The 22,109-nt window shown below is 30.1% G+C and overlaps 2 protein-coding genes across 3 annotated transcripts in view; one reads left to right on the forward strand and one right to left on the reverse strand.

Annotated features, from left to right (window-relative positions):
* LOC111622195 (rap guanine nucleotide exchange factor 2-like) overlaps positions 1-22,109 on the forward strand; it is a 94,859-nt gene that overhangs the window by 19,318 nt on the left and 53,432 nt on the right. The gene's annotated exons all lie outside the window — the stretch shown is intronic.
* On the reverse strand, positions 474-1,407 carry LOC111622198 (protein unc-80 homolog). Its single transcript, XM_023364553.1, has 4 exons — positions 1,195-1,407; positions 984-1,113; positions 850-915; positions 474-767 (listed from the first exon to the last, which is right to left on the reverse strand). Exons 1-4 carry the CDS (start codon positions 1,365-1,367, stop codon positions 489-491), a joined length of 648 nt encoding a protein of 215 aa, XP_023220321.1. The 5' UTR covers positions 1,368-1,407; the 3' UTR covers positions 474-488.

A 22,109-nucleotide genomic window follows, 5' to 3' on the forward strand; every position in this document is an offset into this window, starting at 1 on the left:
TTATTCGTGTACACACCAGACGGAAAAACAAAAAATATCGTGTATCCACAAGCACTTCAATAAATAAATAGAATTGAAACGACACTTTGAAATGTTTTCCCAATGAAAATGAATAATAATAATAATAAGTTTCAATAAAAATGATAAAATGAAAATTTAATTTTATCATAACGAGTTTGCTTGAATATCCTTTCTTCTGAGATTGCAGCAATGCGCAACGGGTAAGCTAGTATATTATAAAAATAACAGATTGTCATTGGCAACGGCAAAAGATTGGAAACATCATTCGCACTTGTTTGCAGAAAGTCCGTTGTTCGCCTCATGTAACTGCCAAATGGAAAGACTGTTACTCGCAGCCAGTCTGTTGCTGGAGTCACTTAACGGCCAAACAGAAAGTCTGTTGTTCGCAGTGTCCGTTATTCGAGGTGTATGCTATACGAGGCACCACTGTATATTATAGATATATAAATATTTGTTTTGTAGGATATCTAGTAATCTATAAAAACAATATTGCTTTTAAAAGTATGATAATGAAATTTATTATTTACCAGCATCTGATGACCTCTTACAGAATCTGCAGAATAACAAACAACTGTTACACAAAGTGAAATGGCATCAAGGACTGAAAGAGTATCGGGATCTAACTGATAACAGAAATCCAAAGCACGAAGTGGTTTATCAATATCCACTAATTCTAGTATATCTAGAGGATCTACTACATATTGTTCTAAGCTTTGTAGTAATTGAAAAAATGATTTTGGATGAACCTAGAATAAAAATTAACGTTTCCATTACCTATTATTTAAGAAATTAACAAAACTATCTGTCAAATTAAACAGTTGGTCTTACTTTGCTTGCGTCTCCATAACTGCTCATCAAATCCATATCCAAAATTGGTGCAACACTTCCAAACATCTATAAAATTTATTTATTAAGTACATTATCAAACTGATATTTAAATAAATATTTGTTTTTCAACATACTTGCAGAATGAAAGGCTTACGATGCATTATAAAGAACTGTTTACATATAAATTCAATTGTTCTGCATAACAGACCATTAGTTTGATGGTTGGAATAAATACGTAAAATAGTCGGCATAATCAACAGATAACTAAAATAATTAAAATATTCATTTTAATTTTAGAAAAATTCAAATTTGGAAACTTGCTAAAACATAAATTAAACAATGTACCCATTAGTAGCAAATATGTTTTTAAACTGATGGGCAGCATTGAGATATGTGGCCATACATAATCTGAGAATTGCACAATCTTCAGTGTGCAACACTAATATACCACTGATCACATTTAAAAATAAGTGAATATCTGATGAATGAACAAATAAACCAGCCATTGCTTCAAACATCTTGGCAACTAACTAAAATAAACTTTAAAAAATTACTTTAAATATTAGCAAGCATAGTAATTCTCCACGTGCATTGCATCGATACAGCACTACTAGTCTCTTAGGTAACGTATTAATGCTATCTGATAAGCTAGACATTAAATGTTATGTAGCCTATTAAATCGCTATTAATTCGCGATAAATATGTAATGAAAAGAGATCATAAATTGAGCAAACTTTTTGCATTGTTAGAGGCTCCGAATTGCTCTTAAAAGAATTATGATTGGCAGAAAGAGAGCGCAAAAAATGTGAATGTCTCTTTAACCAAATTTGATGACAGGATAATCCTTAACCTCAACATCAATTTTATTATCCTAATCGGTTGATGGACAGATGGACTCATTCTTATAGCGATCTCATGATATAAAGTCTCTAAGAGTTGGCAATGATGAATTATACATAAGCTTCGGACATACTTATCATATCGCATTTTCTCATCTCTTTAGAAAGTAAAATACCACAAAGAACTTATTCTTATTTTATTTATGAATTTCTTCTTTTTGCTTATATATTAAATACGTATATTTTATTTAATAGGACTATTTTTGAGTCATTGCTACTTTCTGTAGGTCAATTACATTGAATTACTGAATAGAAATATCTTTTTTGGCAAGTATCTCTGCTTCCTGACCCTGTTTTATAACCTTCGCTTCGAATTTTCATCTTCGTTTTTTCATTAAGTTTTATTACTTTACACACACTTAAAACACCGTTATACCGTGGGAATAAAAAGAAAACTAATAAAGATTTATTAGTGTGAATATCTTAGTTATTCAAATTTCGTTAAATCTTGTTTAAATTAATTTTTAATCATATCACAAATAAAAAAAGGATGATATTACTAAAGCCGTTAGGAGAAAAATAACTAAGATTAAAAAGAAAACAAAAATGGCGCATCTCTCCATCATACTGGAAACTTTAATTATTATTAATGCAGGAAAAAATCGTATATTTTAATTATAATTAACTCGAAATGGATTATTCAGAAAGTAATTATAAGAAGGTGAATTATAATTAAAACAAATTCAAAGTTTGTATATTTCGCTTAATATACTTTGAAAATGTTTATTTTATAGTGAAATTAAATCAGGTATAATCAATTATTATAGATATTTAATTATCCGTTTTCAAAATTAATTAAGATTAGAATAAATAATCTTTCCGCTTTTCCTTTCTAATATGTAAATTTCTGATTTGTTTTTATGGAACGGAATTAGCTTTGTAACGTTTACTTATAAATGTTGTTATAGTGAATATGCATTAAACTTATAAGTAAACATATTTATTCATTTAAAGTTTTGTTATATAAATATTTTATCCTATTTCTCTTGCAATGAATGGGTCATGGCAAATTAAATTTAATTAGGCACAATAACCGAAGTTTGAATTTATGTGGGTTGATTACCACGAATAATAAATGATAAATAGGTTAAAAAATATAAAGTTTTATTTAATTTTTTCGTTGGAAACGTGTATACTAAAACTGTAATAATAGTACTGTATTTATTTAACTAAGAAAATAAGTTGCCATCTGGTATTGATTTTTCACATTATCAAAAATTTAATTATTATTTCTAATTATTAGAAAATTACGTTTTCGATTAATCTAATTAGTTAGTTATTTTTATAAAAAACGACTTAATTAAATTATTATTAACATGATTTTATTATATTGTTATTATTATTAAAGTGAAAGAAAAAAAATTTTTGCTCAGCTAATTTTATTGAATTACTGCATTGTAAAAATGAAAAATGGCCTCAATTCTAGCTTCTTTATCGCTCAGATAAGATTTAAAGAGGAATAAAAATTGGAATAAGAACAATTCCTTTACCGAAAGTCGTTATTTGGATTTACGTTACACTTTCACGTGCGACTATAACATTGATACGCTTTAAAGTCACGTGGTTATAACAATAATTCATACTTATCGCACGCAATCAGATATTAGTCACTTACGAATTTCTTCATATTTAATTTTTATAGAATTCTAGTTAAGTATCATTTAACCTTGAGAACACCCGATAATATATCTTTATGAATCAAATCATTGCGACATTAATGATACGCGTGGGTTAGCAAATTTTCTAAACTGCCAGTAGCAGTTTGGTTATGAGAAAACCTCCCACCACTAATAAATATTTTCCTATAAGTTTAGAAGCGTGAAATTTTTCCAATATTTCTGCTTAAGGAGAGAAACTGTAGCGTGAATTACGATTAAAATTCTTTCAGAATGTAAGGTAAAATTTTAGCTGAAATTTCAAGAGATTATACTTTGAAAACGGTACTTAAAAAGTGGTATTATTGTAAGAATGCTAGAGTTTTTCCATGTAATTTGAAACATTTTAGATTCTACAAAGTTATTTTAAACTAGAAAAACTTCTCGGGCCCTTTGGCTATTTTTGTTCTTCCAGTTTATTACAGTCCGCTGTCTTCTTCCTCTGATAAGTAAGCGAAATTCGGTTTTGCCTTCCAGTTGTTCGGGCCAGGAAATTGGATCTGCAACACGTTGTTTTAGAAGAGGGTCCTGCCTTCTAAATTATTATCGTCGGATATAATGGTACAAATCACTACTGTAAATGCTACCCGGAAATCGTACCAACGCCCCTCCTCGCATCCGGTTGTTTATCCAATTAAGTTACAGTAAAACTTTTCCTATAATTTATTTTTATGTTTAGAGATTCTTGATGGAAGTAGTAATTCGAATGATCATTTCCGGTACCGAATGCCAAACATTACTCATCTCGGCTATTAAAGATTATCAATTATTTTCAATTGAGCGTCTGCTAAGTAGAATTAGCCATTTCGTATGCTATTTTAGCAGTTGTATGATTATGTTAACACTATGATGTGTCACTTCCATCATTCATGATACAAAAGCGGTTGAACTGACGTACCACCTGTCTAGTCCCACCGGCTTCTGTGCACCTAAGCGTGTTCACCTCTTAGTCATTACTCTCCCCCTTTTCAAATCGAGTGAACCTTTCCAGTCTCGTATGAATAACAGAGCGGAAGTTAGAAAGACGACAGAAATTGGGGGGTAGACATACGTCATAGAGAAGGACTGTGCCTCTCCCCCATCGTGGAATGGTTGGTCCATTGAGGAAAGTCTTTGAGCGTTGGGTGAAGTTGACTTACTCAGCCGGACAGTCGGCGAAATTGTTTGTAAAAATAAGGATTTGCCGTCTTACTACCACAAGGTAAATTTATATCCGTCATTTTTTTCTTTCCTATCTCACTAACAAAATTCAATCTTGTTCTTGACTTATTTTTTATGTTTCGGATCGTGATTGATTTTCCTTCTAGTATTTTCTATAAACCACTTTAAAACATGTTTACCTTCGGCAGCATGTTTATGATACTTTATATAAATGAATATATTTTGATTTATTCATTTAAATCTAGAAAAGTTTTTAAAACAAAAGAGTTCTTCTAAGCAATCGTTATCTAAAAATAGGCAAAACCTAAACTCCTAATGGTTTTCGGGTCAGCCACAAGTTCATAAACTCAAATTGAAATATATAAATTGTAGATACGGTTATTTCAGACGGAATTATGGAAACAGATGCCAAAATACTACTGTTGGAACAATTTAACGTTGCCAGATGGCGTTGGGAATATATAAAGGTCGAACAATAGCCCACTTGGTTATGGTAGGTTAGTGTGACCCATTCTTTGATCCACGAAGAAACCGGAATTTAAAAACGAAATAGCATTTCGTCTATTTGTGTAGCTTGAGTTCATTGTTCGAATGATTATTATATTATTTTCGTAAAGAGTAATTAAATAATAGCATCTAACTTATTGATAATAAAGAGTAATTAAAAATCTGACGAAAACAGAAGTTGGCGAATGTTTGTTCTGTTGTAAGAAGACTTTCTATATAAATATTTGTCTTAAACAAAATAAAATTAATTGAGAAATGACAGGTTTAGTTTTATACATTTCTAGCAAAAAAAAAAACTGATAAAACACGCAATTCATTTTATACATATAGAATAAACTAATTTTACTTTTAACGTAAACCTGTATGTTTTGTATGTTAGCTTTCTCTTAAACAAGTTTACTAAGAAATATCTTTAGTTGGAGATGACTTGGAAAATAATTTTCTCTTACATTGTATTAAGATTTAAATACAGTGCAGTTATCTATAAAATGAATGATATGTCAGAATTGAAAATAAAAATATTCAAGTAATCTCTATAAACAAAAATATGTTCATTGTTCAGTTACATAAAAGAAATAATCGAAATGATATTATCTTATCTCCTAATATTTTCTAAAACCGGATAATGCAATCCAGAAATTGTTTTTATTGGAATGTTTTTAACGTTAAAACACGTGGACTCAATTAAGCTAATTCTGTATAAAATCCTTGAATTTAAAATTTTATTTTAAAAAATATATATAATATTCAATGAAATTGTAAAGCACTTTTAACATCAACGAAATTTTAAATTAGATCGTAATTATTCCTTTTTATTTAATTAAGTAAATATATGAAAATCGATAGTTATGAAAATTAAATTCTGCACACTCGTTAATGCAAGCTCTATCACTTACTTGATAGTAACATTTAACATTATAATCTCTTCAATATTTAAAATTTCATTAGATGATTAAAATCATTGCAATAACAGCCGACGTATCCTTTTAAAATTCGGTTTATGTTATAAATTCATTTTGCAATTTTATCATAAAAAAATTCAAAATATTTGTCTTATGAATATATTCAACATTCATTTAATATAAAGGTTTTTTTCGAATATATATTATAAAACCTTATCTAAATAAAGGAAAAAAAGAATACTTATAATATTTATGATACATGATTTATATTCCTTTAGCTATGTTTACGTGTAATAATAGCCTTCAGTCATTTTTCCACAAATATCTAACGCAAGAATAGAAGAAAAATATTCGCTTCTCCATTTATTCTCCACAGTTTATCGGTTTCGCATTAATTCTGTACGTAATTTACATAATATTTTTCTAATTCAGTTTGCTTATTAAAACATAAATAATGCTTTAACAATAATTTTTTTTTCTTCGCAGCTAAATCGTTAACAATAATTAGCGGCAAAGAAATTCCGAATCGAGTGATTTGAATATTAGAAAGCGCGTGTTTCTCCTAACAATTCAGGTGTGCAGCATTATCTCTTCCATTTTTATTCAGTCAAATTATACCTTTTCAATTACATTTTGTGTAATGTGTTAACCTAGGTTAAACCCCGACAAAAGTAGCTAAGCGCTAACCTCCCACATACAAAGTCCCTACGCAGATTTAAACTCTCTCTCGCTGCAAATCCCTCGTGTACATCCCGTTATAACATTAAAGCTTCCTACTACAATTTCATAAAGTAGGAGTAAGCTTAGTATGAATCCCCAAAATACTAATAATATAAGTAAAAAGTGCATGCCTTCCACTATTTTCTAACTAAGGATAAAGTTTTGAGAGGCAAAGTAATCTAACGAGACACTTCGCCATTATATATTTAAGAATTAACGAAGCTTACTGGCAATATGAAAATTTAAAAAGCTCTTGTAATAAATTTATCAAAGCATATTTACATGAAACTTTCAATAGGAAGCCGCGAATTATTTTTTTATTATTGTTATTTTTATAAATAATTTAATATATTTGACATTAAAATGATTTTAAAGTATTAAGATTTTAAAGTAAATAATCGCGTGTTTCCGCCATCTGGCGTTGAGTTTTGACACTAATATATAATCGATTAAAATTAATTATAATTTATGTTAAAATGTACGAAAACTTATTTTAGTCTTTAAAAAAAAAATAATTAATTCTATGTTTTGTTCATCTGCTCACTATAAAAATAATTAATGTTTTTTCTAAATAAAAAGTATTGATTTATTATTTAAAAAGCTGCAGTAAATATTAATTAATTACGTTAAAATTGCCATATTCTGACTTTCTAACGTAGTAATTACCTCTTGTTTGGGCGGATCACGTAATTGTTGCCTCAGAAATTAGGCTCATTCATTAATAAAAACACGAATCTTTCGCAATAATTATGTTTTATTGGAAGAAGGGTGAAAAAAACCCCATCCTATTTTAAAGCCACTTCCGGTTTTCTATCCCGAATTAATTTAAATTAGTAGGTAATTTGAAACCCAAATGGCCAAACGTTAAGGGTTAATGATAATGTCCATAATCCACTACAAAATTTAATTAACAGAGATCTTTAAGAAAATAAAGGAACGGAGGAGAAAATTCGATTCTACCAGTATAAACTTTTCCTTTAAAAATGTGAGGATACCAATTTAAGTGGAGCCATTATACAGGTAAGTGACATCCCTACCGATCCCCCCTATACAGGTCCTCTAGAAAACGTAATTAGCTGTTGTAATCTCGTTTCTTCTCTCAAACTATACTTGAAAACTATTAAAAATTTAAACCTTGAAGAATCGGACAATTAACAATTACATTCATAATTAGTTTTCCAAATTTAGTTATAAGTGCCCTTTAAGAGAATGAGAGTAGATTTTACAAACAGTTCCTTCTCCTTCATTGGAACTCAATGTGAAAGTAGCAACGTGTGAAGTGTAATATAGTGATTAGTTTTACAGACAGATTGCTATGGCGGCCATAATTTACTTGGCAGATTTAGTTGAACAACATTAATCTCCCCCCTTTTTTTTAATAATTCAGTGAAGGTCTTGAATTATAATTCTGCTAGTTAGATTAAATATAGTTATCTTCTATTTATAAGGCGCGTGTCAACATCCGATCAATGAACTGAGATTTTTTTAGGATTAATTAAACTTTGTGATATTTGCAAACGTTTCAAGTTGATATTAGTGCTCATTAGAATTAATGTTTTAAAATAAATACTGTATGCAACTAGTTGAAGAATGATAACATATTAAAATAAAGATAAGAATGCTAATTGGTAATTATCGTATGGCACCATTTGAATCGTGTTGTAATATTTTTTTTTTTTCTTTCTTTAATTTTTATCTTGTTGCAATATTTTATTTAATCTTCCTCCTACCAAGCTCATCGAGCGTGATTGGTACTGTATCTTGTGCATGCGCGAAAGCCACACGGAAGTTGAAAGCTCGCGATTCTGTACACAGTCGTCTTTACTCATGTTCTAAGTGCTCTTAAGGATTTATGAAAGAGCACAGGGATAGCATTATTAGCAATCATTGCCAAGTAAGTAATTAACATATAGCTTATCTCTTAAGTAACTTGCTCGTGCAGACTAAATTCTTGAGGTTTTTTTAATTTGAGTAATATGTAATTAATTTTTTGGTGTCGTCAAATTTAGAAATTTAAAGTTAGAATTTACACAAAATAAAGATGGTTGCGTTACTTAAACAGCTGTAAAAGTTAATTTTATAAAATAAATTTGATAGAAAATAGTGTCGATTAAATATTTTATCCATTTAGACGAAGGTTTCGTTAATTTGGAGTAATTAAACATTCAACAATTAAGCAATTTTCAATGGTATATTGCAGAATATTGTGTTGGCAGATGTCCTTGGAAAGGTTGAACGTTGGTGTATTAATAAGCAAAATTGGTGTCAGTGTGTGGTGTTTACCGACTACCTATTTTCCCGTTATGGAATATATATCCCGTAACAATAACCTGATGCGAAAGGTTATTATGCTATCATTTTATATTTATTTTATCGCTCGTCTGTATGTCTATTCATTGCTCCTGTAATCTTAAAGAGCGAAAATTTATGCTCTAATTAGTAACACATTGTGTGTATATTTTTTATTACCTTTTTCCTTGAATTAATTCGGTAAATTTGCAGCGTTGACTTACGTTTTAGCCAATGTATATCCACTATAAATGTGCATTTTCGACCTTCCTGGCTGACACGCAACTTTCCAGTTCTCTATGTATATATTTTCATTTTAACGTATGTCATATTATCCAGATTGTTTAGATGTATATAAAAAATGTATATATTTAAAAATACATTCAGTGCCTAGGATATAAAATATAGGTCAAGAGATTTTTCTGTATGATTTGTTGATATTAGTGCTCTAGTTGATCTCGAAGAATGATGTTGCATAATGCATTAATGCGCACTTATTAGCATAAGGCCATTGCACTCTTCTTGCTTATTTTTCTATGAAGTATCGACGGATAAAACAGTTTTTTAAGTAATTCCTTTTGGCATTATCCGGGATGTGACATCAAAATGGGTAGGGTATATGTTACTAGAAAAAATATATCACGCCATACAATTATTACACGAAACTCTCTCTTTCACAACGTTATTTACATTACATTACAATAAGTTTATATACTTTAATATAATAAAATTTGATAGAGCTAAAAACCTGCATATGGTCGGCATTTTTATGGCGTTTCACCTAACTAGCATAGTATGAGTTAACTTCAGCAACAATAATTAGAGCATTGGTGCATGGAACGCTTGAGGGTAGAATTGCTGGCCATGTCAGTTCTATTGATTTTCATAAATTTTTCATACAATTTCGTTAGAAAGCACTTAGTCTAGACCGAAACAATAATAACTCAATAAAGCTTTTCGGTACTTATCTGATGGAGTAACCTTTATCAGAAACTTTTCAAACTTACATGAGATGATTCTTGATGTTGAAGAGTGAGTATATGCGGGCCTTTATTATATCAGGACCGGGATGCCATGGCAACCAGATGAACTGCTGTCATTTTGTTCGCCCTCCACTGCTTGAGAACAAAAGGAAGAACCCCTAGCAGCTTGAAAGAACTCTTAACACAACCATTACTTTCTATAATAGCATGAAAAAAGATACTTGTACAACAATTGAATGTTACATTTTCACTAATAGAAGATCTCTCTTCTCTATATTTTATTTATTTTCCGATTTCTAGAATTATCCAAGGGGGAGATTTCAGTCAAGATTATTTGATTTCTGCACAGAAATTATCACAAAAAAAACAATCTCTCTCTCTCTTCCAACCTGCTAGACACGAAGAGATTTTAAAAATGTATTTAAATCGTCTTTTTCAGCTTAATTCCTTTCCATTCCAAGTTAACATTCCTACAGAAATTGATTTGTTTTTCCCCCTCCTTTACGCATTCTACAATTCGTTACACACGAAAGAAGGCAGTATACTTCGAAAAATTTAAGTCCTCTAAAGTGAAAATTTGCAAAGGATAAAAGGATTTTTTATTCCAAAGACAAAAATCTATAATCAAGTTTGCAGCAGCGTGTTCCTTTATTTAACCTAAAGCGGTGTCATATTCGATTTCTGCAAGTCGACTTCTAATCGGATGAAACATTGAATAGTTGTGAAGAACTTCTGGTCGTTGACCTATGGGAGGCTAGCTTTCCGACAGGTGTGTTGATACCTGTATGTAGTAGCTGAGATCTGGGGAATATTTGTTTGCTCTGTTGTCGTGGCAACCGAATCCGGTGCTCCGACTTTAGGAAGTAAAACGAATGTACTTATTTACCTACTTGTTGATTTTCGGCAACATTAAGGAAGAAAACTTAATCAGTATATAAAAGTTTTTAAGAATTTCGAAGAAAAAAAATCTTTTAACGCATGGCTGAATATCTAGTTCTGCTGAAAGCTTGTAACACTTCTTAAATTCATCGTTAATGCGGACAAAAACAAATGCATCAATTTAAATACCTTGCATATTCACTTTCTTTCCATGTGAAGCGCTTACTTAATTATAATTTATATAATTTTTTTTGTTTTAAATCGTTAATCGTAATTAACAGCCTGCGAGGGAACGAGATCTTGATTCCACAGTTATTGTAATTAACAATAAACTTGGCATTAAAAGACAGTATAATTTATTTTTTCGAATGGATAAATTTCATCGTTAATTACAAAAAAACCGAAATTAAATTGAAGTAAAATTATATCTTACTTTTATTATTAATAAAATAACCTAATTTTTAATTTATATTTAAATATAAAACTAAAAATTTAATTTCAATGAGAGCGCAGTTTTTACAACTTCTCGAAATTCTTGTTTAGCTCGTTTTTGTGTTTGTAGAATGAATTTTTTTATGTTTTTTAGTTTTTCGAGATATGTAAATAGATCAACAGATTATAATCTTGAATTATCATCATTATTTTCTTCCGTAGAAGCCGTAGAATGATTCAAATTCCGGGAATTAATCCTTGTTATACAAAAGAGAAGTCACATTGACGTGAAACAGTTTAAGGTCATTGATATATGAATTCTACTGTTATATTATATATATAATGCTTTTTTTTTTCGTTTTATATTGTCATAGAAACAATATAGAACTAAAAACCATGCCCTTAGGGAGAGCTGTTGTGGAAAATAAACCAAAAAATATGATGCTATATACGATACACACGAAGAATTGTGTACACCTTCAAAGGCCTCGGTTAAGGTAAATAACTAAACAGTAAACTCTACGGTTGTTAAATGAGTTTACCGATCATTGATCGCTATAATACGATTAGTTAAGCAAGATACATCGCGTTTTGGCATGTAAACTCAATTAAATGCTTAAACATGGATTGGAGCTAAATTCTGACTCGTGGATAAATCCATACTTGTGTAGATTTTTAAGGATTTGCTTGTGTTTCTTCAGGAAAAAAAATGTCCATTATCTTCGAAAAATTGTGATTACAACCGAAAATTGGATTTTTTCAACGTTCCATGTTCACAGGGAAAGAATTTACTTTAGATAAATGGGCTTCATTCTGCGAATTGTACCTTACAGACGGGTTTAATTATTGATACGACACGAGATAAATGCTTGTTAGAAACGTATTTTAAGAAAATCAAAGAAAGATCTAAATACAAAAAAAAAAAAAAATTCGCTTCAATCGATATTTGTAGTATCATTCGTCAGGTGTCTGCTTGAAGGAGAATTTTGTCGAGCAGATTTTTCCATTTTGTAAACTAAGTCATGTAGAAGAACTGTTGTAAGGATGAAGATTGCAAGTTACATTATTTAAAATATTACACATTTCGACTACATTTCTTATTCTCCTCATGTATAATTAAAGAATAAAGCGCGCTATCTTAAAAATTTACATAGTCACAATCGTGATTATCCAGTTACGCACCAGCAAACTCACGAAATTTTAAATTAAACCCGAACAATCTCCTTCAATTTGCGACAATTGACTGAACATCTCCGACTCTAATATTTGAGCAAAAAAAAAAAAAATCCAATGGGAGGTATTTACTTTATTCTTTGGACTGAAACAGGCACTGAAACGATGCTAACGGGTCACTGAACTGACAAATCAACACGGAAACGTTTGGTTGCTAACCTGCTTCTTAGCATTACCGTGTCAGTTTTGTTGTCTTGTTCACCAAATCCAAATAACATCCCGAATGATTTCGTACATTTATTTAAGATAATATTTTTACAGTTTTCCATTTTAATTTAATTAAATTCGAGACGTCTCGAACTTCGACGCTCGTCCCTTCTATGGTTTCGGAATAGAACACATTCTCGCACGTCCTTTATGAATTTTGCATATTATCGACTGGTGGCTTCAAAGGATCGAACCCTGTATGCGTGGCTACTGTTAAAAATTTATGGATTCTCTCTCGCTCTCTCTCTTTCTCTCTTGTCTATGAAATTTATTGATTAAAATATCAAAATAGAGATAGCATAAAATCGAATTTAAATGTAGTGTAAGGTCTCAAAAACAAGGAATTATTTTGTGTTACTCTGCCTGTTATTAATGTAAACGATATAATTTGTTTGGAAATATTTTAAATTGTGTTTCTACGTTATAGAGGTTTTTTTCCTGGCAAATTAAGTAATTTATGTCGTTCTATTTTCTTGGATTTGCTACGTTCCCATTTCTTTCTATCGTTGTGCAATTATTCTAAATCGTCGTTGATTTTTCAAATTGCTACAATGCTCTCGAATGTCTTTTTCCTGTTGTTGTTTTTTAAAGTAAAAATATATATATATATATATGAAATAACTATAAAAGTTTATATATAATCGCCGGAAAATCAATAAATCGCAGCAGACGAACAAGGCAATAAGACTTTTTTCCCTTTGTTCTGCAAGATAGTTTGGTTTCTTCTTTAATAAATCGTTTGGCCACCAAGAGTAACATCGATAATAGATCTTTCTACTGAAAAAAAGATGATGTTTTGAACAAACAACTAAATTATTGTATTTGTTTCTTCTTTACGGTTTCTTAATTTTTATTTCATTGAAGAGCGCTTACGAATTTATTTTTCCCGTCCGTTTTCCGATAACGGCGCTTTGCTAAATTATTCGAAAACCCGTAGGGTAAATTTTGCCAAAATCGATACGAGCATTAACAACATTGGTAACATACCGTATAGCAATTCTCACCTCTATCTGTAACCATAATCATCAGTATCTTACAGAAAATCGTTCGCAGAATAGAACGGAATGATACGATTTTGATAAAATTTGGTTAGTTGATTACCGCTATAAATTCGATTATCCGTGTCAAATTTCGTCGCGATATCGCTTCAAATGTAGCAGCTAAAAATTATTTTACTTCGGCAGTTTTACTCGAACTGTTTTTATTTTATAGAACATAATTTCAACTTTATAATACATCATTTGGAATGATTTAGCGTTAAAAATGAGTAATTTTGTGTTTATTTACATAAATATTGTCGGCATATAACAAACTTTCAGATCTACATAACAATAAATGACGACTTTAATCCTATTAAAAGCTTAACTCTTACGTTTAATTTAATTACATATATCCTCACTCTATTAATTAATAGCGATGATTTTTCTTATGGAAGAAGAAAAATGTTTGACGTGTGTTTCAAATACATGAAACCATCTCTTCGACTATAAGTTTACCCAGTGAGGTAGTAATGTGGCATTGGATATGACCACACATATCGATTGCATGTGGGATACGTGAGAGGAATGTGGAGCTGATGGCTTAGTTTCAAAACGCACATGTCTCCTTTCTAACATTTTTCAATGCTTAGACCCAACTTGAATAATTGAAAAACAAGAAAAAAACTCTTGGAAAGTACAAGCTATGCATGAAAATAGACCCTTTATGTCGCGTACGTGTATTCTGTGATCAATGTTCAAGTGTAAAACTAAGTAGCATAATTTTCTGGAGTTTTAAAAAGTTAAAGAATACATAATGTTAAAATTCTACTCTATAAAACAGTATAAAAAAATCGAACATTACAGTATTTTAAGGTTGCTTATTATTAATTTTTCTACTTTTTATGTTAAATTTTGAATTTTTGATATGAGCAAACAATCCTATTCAATTATTATTATAATTGTTATTATTATATATATATATTTATAGAATTTTATAATGTTAAAGCAGTTACACTGAATAGGATGTGAAGTGAAGCGATTGAAGTTATATATACAAAGAATATTACTAGTGCATTACTTGTGAATAGCAGCAATTTGGCATTATTCAATCACCCGTAATGATGGCACGGTACGAAGTCGATTTTTATCAAGAGTCCGGTTTCGATTCCCATTTCGTTAGTTTTACGTCTTTTTTTTTTAATTCTTCAAATCAAGTGTAGCATCAATTAACTCTTAAAAAATTGTTGAGAATTTAGTAGAAATTTGTGGAATAACAAGAATATTCCTTGTGTTTTGAGTCGATCTATTGATATTTTCACAGGAACGTCTGTTGTTGTTCTGTTAGATTTTTGATGATTAAATTTCTTTAAATATCTAATTTTATTTAATTATAAAATACTTGGAACATTACTATGTTTTAATTTATTGTATTTTAATCTATAATTCCGGAAAAAACACTCAAAAATATGATCTATATATACTTTATATTCTTGTTATTTTTTTAAAAAATCTTCATCGCCTTAGCCGATTTTTGATGAGAGGAAAAAAAAACTTCATAAATATGTATTTCAATAATGAATACGCGCTATAAGGTTAGCATCTTTTGGAAAATTTGAAATTTATTAATATTTAAGCGCCTGAAATGTTTAATAAAAGCAATATTTTACATTAAAAAACGAATATACTAACTATAAAGATCCAGCTGAAAGGAACACTTAAACATTCATTTATGATAATTTAACGAAAATATTTTTTTTTTTTATTATTATTATTAAAGATGAAAAATTGTTAAATAATTAAATTTGGATGTCATGTAAAGATGCGATTTTCATATTTATCTTGCACAAGTTTTCTCGTATCGATTTTAATAAGAAACCCAGGTGCTAGTTACATAAAGAGCCAATTGACGGGATACTGCATCCATGGTGGAGGTGATACACTAAACCATTAATCATGCCTCCCGGGGATAAATAAAGTTAAGCCTGATCTTCTGTTGAGGAACAGGTTTCTTGTCACGTTTCTGGGGTCGATTGGATGTAAACTGACGATTTACCGCCAAGTAAAATACATTGAAAAACGTAAAATATTCTGTGTCGCCTTGTCCATAAAGCCACACAAATGATTAGAGAGAAAAATCTCCTCCTGCTTAATTACATAAGAAGAATTTTAAGTTTCTTCAGTGGATCAAAGACTTCGTATGATTAGGTATATCGCAGGCTTGAAGTAAATTTCAGGAACTGTTCGGCAACTAACTGTCGGGGTGTGCAGCATGCAGAAGAGAATTTAAATAGTTTTATCTAAGATATAAAGATTTCATAGTCGAGTTCCTGACAAAATTAAATACAGAAAATCCAGAATAAAAGAGAAGATGGTAGATAACCACTTCTTAGTCATTACTCCTGACTCAGTCTTGTAATATAACTTCGTTATGCTCTGATAAAAATGGCTTCTCTGTTTAGATTACTTCCAATCGGAGTTTATGAATAAAAGATCGTTTCAGTTAAGAAAATGCAGAAGTGAAGTAAATTTGTTTAACCTTCGAAAACTTAAAAAAAAGCGGTCGGTATTAAAGTAAGATGGAATTAATTCCATCAGTTGGATAAATGGATAGAATGGTGCCGCGATTTTTCTTTTATTAACCTAGATTTTTACAGATCGTCCGTACAGATGAGCAATTGTTTAAACCGTTAATTACTTATATAAATAAATCTTCGGCATCGATTGTGTCACATTGAGAAGTTAAGTGTGTCAAGGTTTGCATTTGTCGTGTCGAAGTAGCTATTGTCGCTTATATGACAATGTTTAAGAACGTCTAATCTGAAGGTCCATCACCAATTTGAGATGCTAAATTAGATTTTGAAAACGTCTGACATAGTAATCTTCTGTTATGCACGCTTCGAAGTGATTGTGCTGCCATGTCATTTTATTTCTCCTTTTTTTTTAGCCGAACTTATCGAATTTTTCATAAATTTATTCGTGCTGCAGTCCCTAAATTAAATTTCTCTATCGCCTTATTAATTTTAATAAATTTAAAATTTTCATTATCGCTTTTACACCGTTTTAAACGCGTCAGAACATCCCGTTAGGGTGGTGGACGTCATATTTCATCACGTCTTCGCGTCGACACCTAAAAGAATTTTCGAGGCCGCCTTCGCCATCACAAAAGGACACTTCTCCAGATGAGGTCACGAACGTTGTTATCTAATTATGCGTCACGTGACTCCCACACGTGATCGATATTTCGCCCTCCGATCTACATTTGTCTTCCTTGTTTGTTCGACTAACCAGGGCCGCTACTCTGTTCCACTCGTCGAACGCTACGTAAATGTTCCTGCGTGATGAATAACTTCTCCTACTGCGTGACCGATCGACGTGTGACTAACTTTTGACAGGGTGCACAGTAAAATCATGTAGGGTTGTACCTAACTTTGCTAAATACCTAGTGACGACGTCACTCTAGGGAAAATGGGAGCCTAATAGAATTAATTATAAGGCAATAGTAACTTGCTGGTTTGTTTCTCTGGTGGTGCATTGAGTTGAGTAGTTTAAATCGATAAAATGTAAATAAAAAGAAATTACACAAAATTTTATTACGTTAATAAGTTTTATTATAATGGTTTTCACTTCTTTTGTCATTTTTGTATGAATTTTTTAATTTTTAATTTTATTATTTCAAGACTTCACAGTATGATTTCATACAGAGCAGCATTTTAACGTGTTAAATGTATAGTTAGTTTCATAAATACGGAAGATATAAAGCAGGAAACATGTTTTTTGCCTTTGGGGCTATAAATGTTCGAGCATACAACCCGGGTCTAAGGTTACATCGTTTGTGACACTGACCTAATCACCAGCATACAGTTCCTTCTTTGAGTTAGTTTTTCCCCCTTCTCTCTCTGTCTCTCTTCCTCCCTCTATAGAATTGGAAGCTTGAAAGAAACCATTGATTTTTCTAGTTGAATGAAGGTTTTTTCTCTTTGCCTTCATCTCTCTTTAATACCGCTTGCGGCTGTGTTTTGATATTAAACATACATTTACCTAAACAGAAATCTTTGACAAAGAATTCAAAATTATAGATTTGCTCGATTTATCATTATGATTCAAACGAAAACGGTTTGATAATTACTAGGCGCTATTTTATATGAAAGGTTATTATTTGATAAGAAATAATCCAATAGAATATGACATAAGGGTCTGAATTTACATCATGAAAACACCGTAATTATTTAATCATGTCTGTGATACTTATCTTATAATTTTATGTCTGTTATATTTGTTATTTAATCTAATTTTTTATATAATGTATATTTTTACTTACTTTATGTATGTTTTTGCTAGTTGTACTGTACATTAAAATTCTTTGTATGTAAGATAAACAGAACTCAAAAATCATGTTTTTTGTATTATATATTATAATATATTTTTTAATATCTGTAATTTTTATGTATATTTTATGATTTTAGATAATCTATATGTACTTTTTATGGTAATTCTATCTGCGTTTTGTGTGTAAACATTGACTTTTTTACATTATATTTTAACGACTTCTTATGCTTTCTCGTAAGCCTATATTTACATGGTATCTTACAAAAGCATTAAAATCTCATAAGCTATTTATCTTATTCATATCGTCTTTATATGTTTTCTGTATCAAATATATATAAAAATTCAAAATACTATAATTTTTTTATTGCTTCCACTTTTTTTGTACATTCATATGTATACAATTTTTTAAATATCGTTTGTTTTTGTAAAGGCTTCTTCGACATGTTAATAAATACATAAATATAGTGTTGATTTTATGTTATTACTTCTTTATTTGTTGATCCTTTGAGGACATTTTAAAAAAATATATATTTTAACATGCATTAATCTGAAAACACTCAAGTATTCCTATTATTTTATGCATTCATATGTCAGAACTGTTTAAAATTTATATAATTTTTATTCTTCTGGCAATAACAAAGTAATTTCTCATCTGTTTGAAGTGCAGATTTTCTTTTTGGATTTCAGAAACAGCACGCCATCTCAATCCAAAATTGCTTTCTGGTATCGTACGTCACTGTTGCGTACCTAGTAAAATAGTTATCTATGTAAAAATATTTGAACAAACACGGAAACGACTGTATAATTACACGTACGGGAGCTTGGCACGAGGTTTTTAATGTAGCTGCACCCGATTTTGATACCGTCCCATTCGCTTCAAGGAAAACTAGTTTGATACTGGGTGATACAAATCTGGAAGTTGTAAAACGTTACAGATACTAGCTCGTTCTTAAATGCGAATATAAAGACGACTGTGTTTCAAAAACTGAGGAGAGACTAAAAAAAATCAGGAGTCATAGCATAGGAAAAACGTAATTGGTATTAGGAAAGAAAGATAAAATCCAGAAAAAGTAGCTTCTCCCCACATCGAGACAGGTCATTAGTTACTCGCTTTGCTGGCATATGGCCTTGTCTGCCTTTATAACCATGCAAGAAAAAACTAAAGCGAAGTAAATGGAAAAACCCCGCCTGCTTCTTGAAGTATTAGATGACGAAATGTTAGTGTGTTTTGCTTTGATTTATTCCTGTTTATCTATATGATCGCAATGGATGGTGTATAAAAAAGTATTGGTTCTATTTCCATTCCTTCTGCTGCTTTATTTTATTTTATTTTTTTTTTTTGTAATGGTAAAGTTGCTTACAAAAATAACCTACAGATATAAGTTATATGAAATATCCGAAACTTTAATCATGTCCTAAATATATTCTTTATATTATTTCTGTAGAATAATTGTTAAAATTCATATTGTTAAAAGATTTTCTAGTGTCTAAAGATATTGATGCTGTATCTTTCTACGTTCTGATAAAACATAAGTGGACAATTTTATACACTACAGAGATTGATATATCGATATTACTTGTTGTTTTGATTTCATATGGTGTACATTATGAAAAATACATAAATCTATGGTGTTTTGTATTGTTCATTTGGTTAACATTTTGCTGTTTTATACATAACTAATTTCTGTTTTTGCGTTTGATAAATAATTCATTTCATAGTCATAGCCATAACTTTTTTACGTGGTTTGAATCTTTCCTCGTGATTACATTTGATAAAATATATGTAATGATGATAATATAGACGTGATTCTCCTCATAAGAAGTTTATATTCCCATTCTGTATCTTTTAAGCTTTTGAAGTAAAGTCTGAATAATAATGATAAGGCGTTCGAATAATTAAGTTTTCATATTTATTCAATTAATTGTGCAAAATTATAAAGATAAATTTTCATAGTTTTGTTAATCCGTATCCTATTACATATAACTTCATGCATAAACATATTACAAACCTCTTCAGTTACAATTAGATTGTCTGAAAAGTAATTTTGATTTCTTTATCATAATTGGATTCTCACCTAATTAATTACAAATACAGTCGAATTTCCAATAATGGCCATCTGTAAACGGCGACCATTTTTCAGGAAAGTTGAACAAAAATGCATACAAAAAACCTTTCAAACAAGGCCAATGTTTTCGTTTACGTCAGTGGCCGTTGTTCAGAGGTTTGACTGAATATTGTTTCATACAAATATAAACATGTAAATCTGATTTATACAGCTCTTATTGTATAATTCTCGACAGTTTTAAGCCATTGATAAGCTCATCATTTTTCATATACGTGCAATTTATCACATAAATCTCATAAACGTATTATGAAATTTCCTATTACATGTGTAATTTCATACTTTTCGCTGTATCCATAAACGCCCTGTTACTGTGAATTAATAGAATTAATTTCTAATTTTGTACTTACAATAATAACATTAAATATTTACTCAATTCACAGGAAGTTTAAAACTGGCAAACATAAATGACTTTTAAAATATTTGTAACAGCGGAAAAGTAAATTTACTGTGATACAACTTCAGAATTCCTGTAATTCAATAAATATGAAAAGAAATAAATTCGTAATCTGTTCGTTTTCGCAAAAATAATGGAAAAAATTAACCATTTCGAAGGGTTAAAGCGCACATTAAAGCTACTTTTGTAGCTTTGTTTATTGTATAATCCGCAGGTCGAGTTATAAAATGGCTTCCGACAATTAGAAATGTTTCCACTTTCTTAAAACGAAGACGAAACGGCGATTAACTGTTTTATTTTCGAAAGTTAATTTCGAATCGATTCTACAAATATTGCTTGTATAAATTAAAGCCGATTAGTGAATAAAATTTAATTCAGTTTAACGAACTCGTTTCGCATTAACTTTCAACGTTTAATGAGGCGAAAATCGCTTTGATATTTAAATTTTCGTATGTAATTTCTGCTTTTCTACTCGCCATTTTATACCGTGTCCATAAACGTCTTGCATTTTGTGAACGAATCTATTTTAAAGTTGTCTCCACTGACCGTCTCTAGATATGGAAGCGACAAATCTTTTTTAAACTATTGAATTCGTTTCTAATAATGGCATGTGTATTTAATTGCTCTTATTGATCGAGAATAGGAGGGCAAACGAGGTTGGGTTAACCAAAATTGATCGTGTCAAAATCAGATTTCGTACGTAAAAAACAAGTAGTCCATTCTAAAATGATCGATCTACCTATTAAAACAGCCATTACAGTTTTTTCTTAACTCCGAACTGTTTCATTTTTTCTTCATGTAGTTAGTTAATTGATCGGTCTTCTAAGAGAAAAATTGATAATTTCATAAAAAGTAAACACATTTTCCGCATTCCGCCTTATTTAAATGTATGCTACATAATAATGCACACTTAATTAGAATGAAATTTATTTAAATATACGTTTCTTTAATTTAAAAAAAAGGGGTTAAGTATTGATTATTTATAGCACGATACAAGATAAGATTACCAATATTTTTGCTTCTAAATGAACGTGACCAGTTATTGTAAGCTAAATAGGTAACGGATTTTTGATGAAAAAACTTCTGTTTTTCATCATTATTGTATCTATTTTCAGTCAATTTAAGGAAAATATAAAGTTTTCGTAATATGGGAGCTTCAGATTTACGCAAAATGGAAGTACTTACTTGACTGTATCGGTGCTGTAAAATGTTAATTACTAAATAAATTAACTAGGATTTCCTGTTATTAATCAAATAGGGTTTTAATTCTTGATGAGGGTAAACTGTTTAGCAATGACATAAACTTAAATATAAATTTTGAACACATGACGCCACAGCGTAAAATTTTAATTTGACATTATTCATGTGATACAATTCGAAATTTTAATTCGGCTCTATCACTAATATTAAATACCAAACTTTTTTACGTATTTTCATTATTGTGTAAAATAAAAGCAATTGCCTCTGTTTATCATAATACTAGAAATGGATTATTGTCTCTATCTTGGTTACATTTCTTTTTTCGTGAATAATTATAAACATGAAAATAATGGGTCTAAAAAAGTAA

Source organism: Centruroides sculpturatus, unplaced genomic scaffold (assembly GCF_000671375.1).
Source record: "Centruroides sculpturatus isolate CEXI.00-Female unplaced genomic scaffold, Cexi_2.0 scaffold311, whole genome shotgun sequence".
Classification (NCBI taxonomy): Eukaryota; Metazoa; Arthropoda; class Arachnida; order Scorpiones; family Buthidae; genus Centruroides; species Centruroides sculpturatus.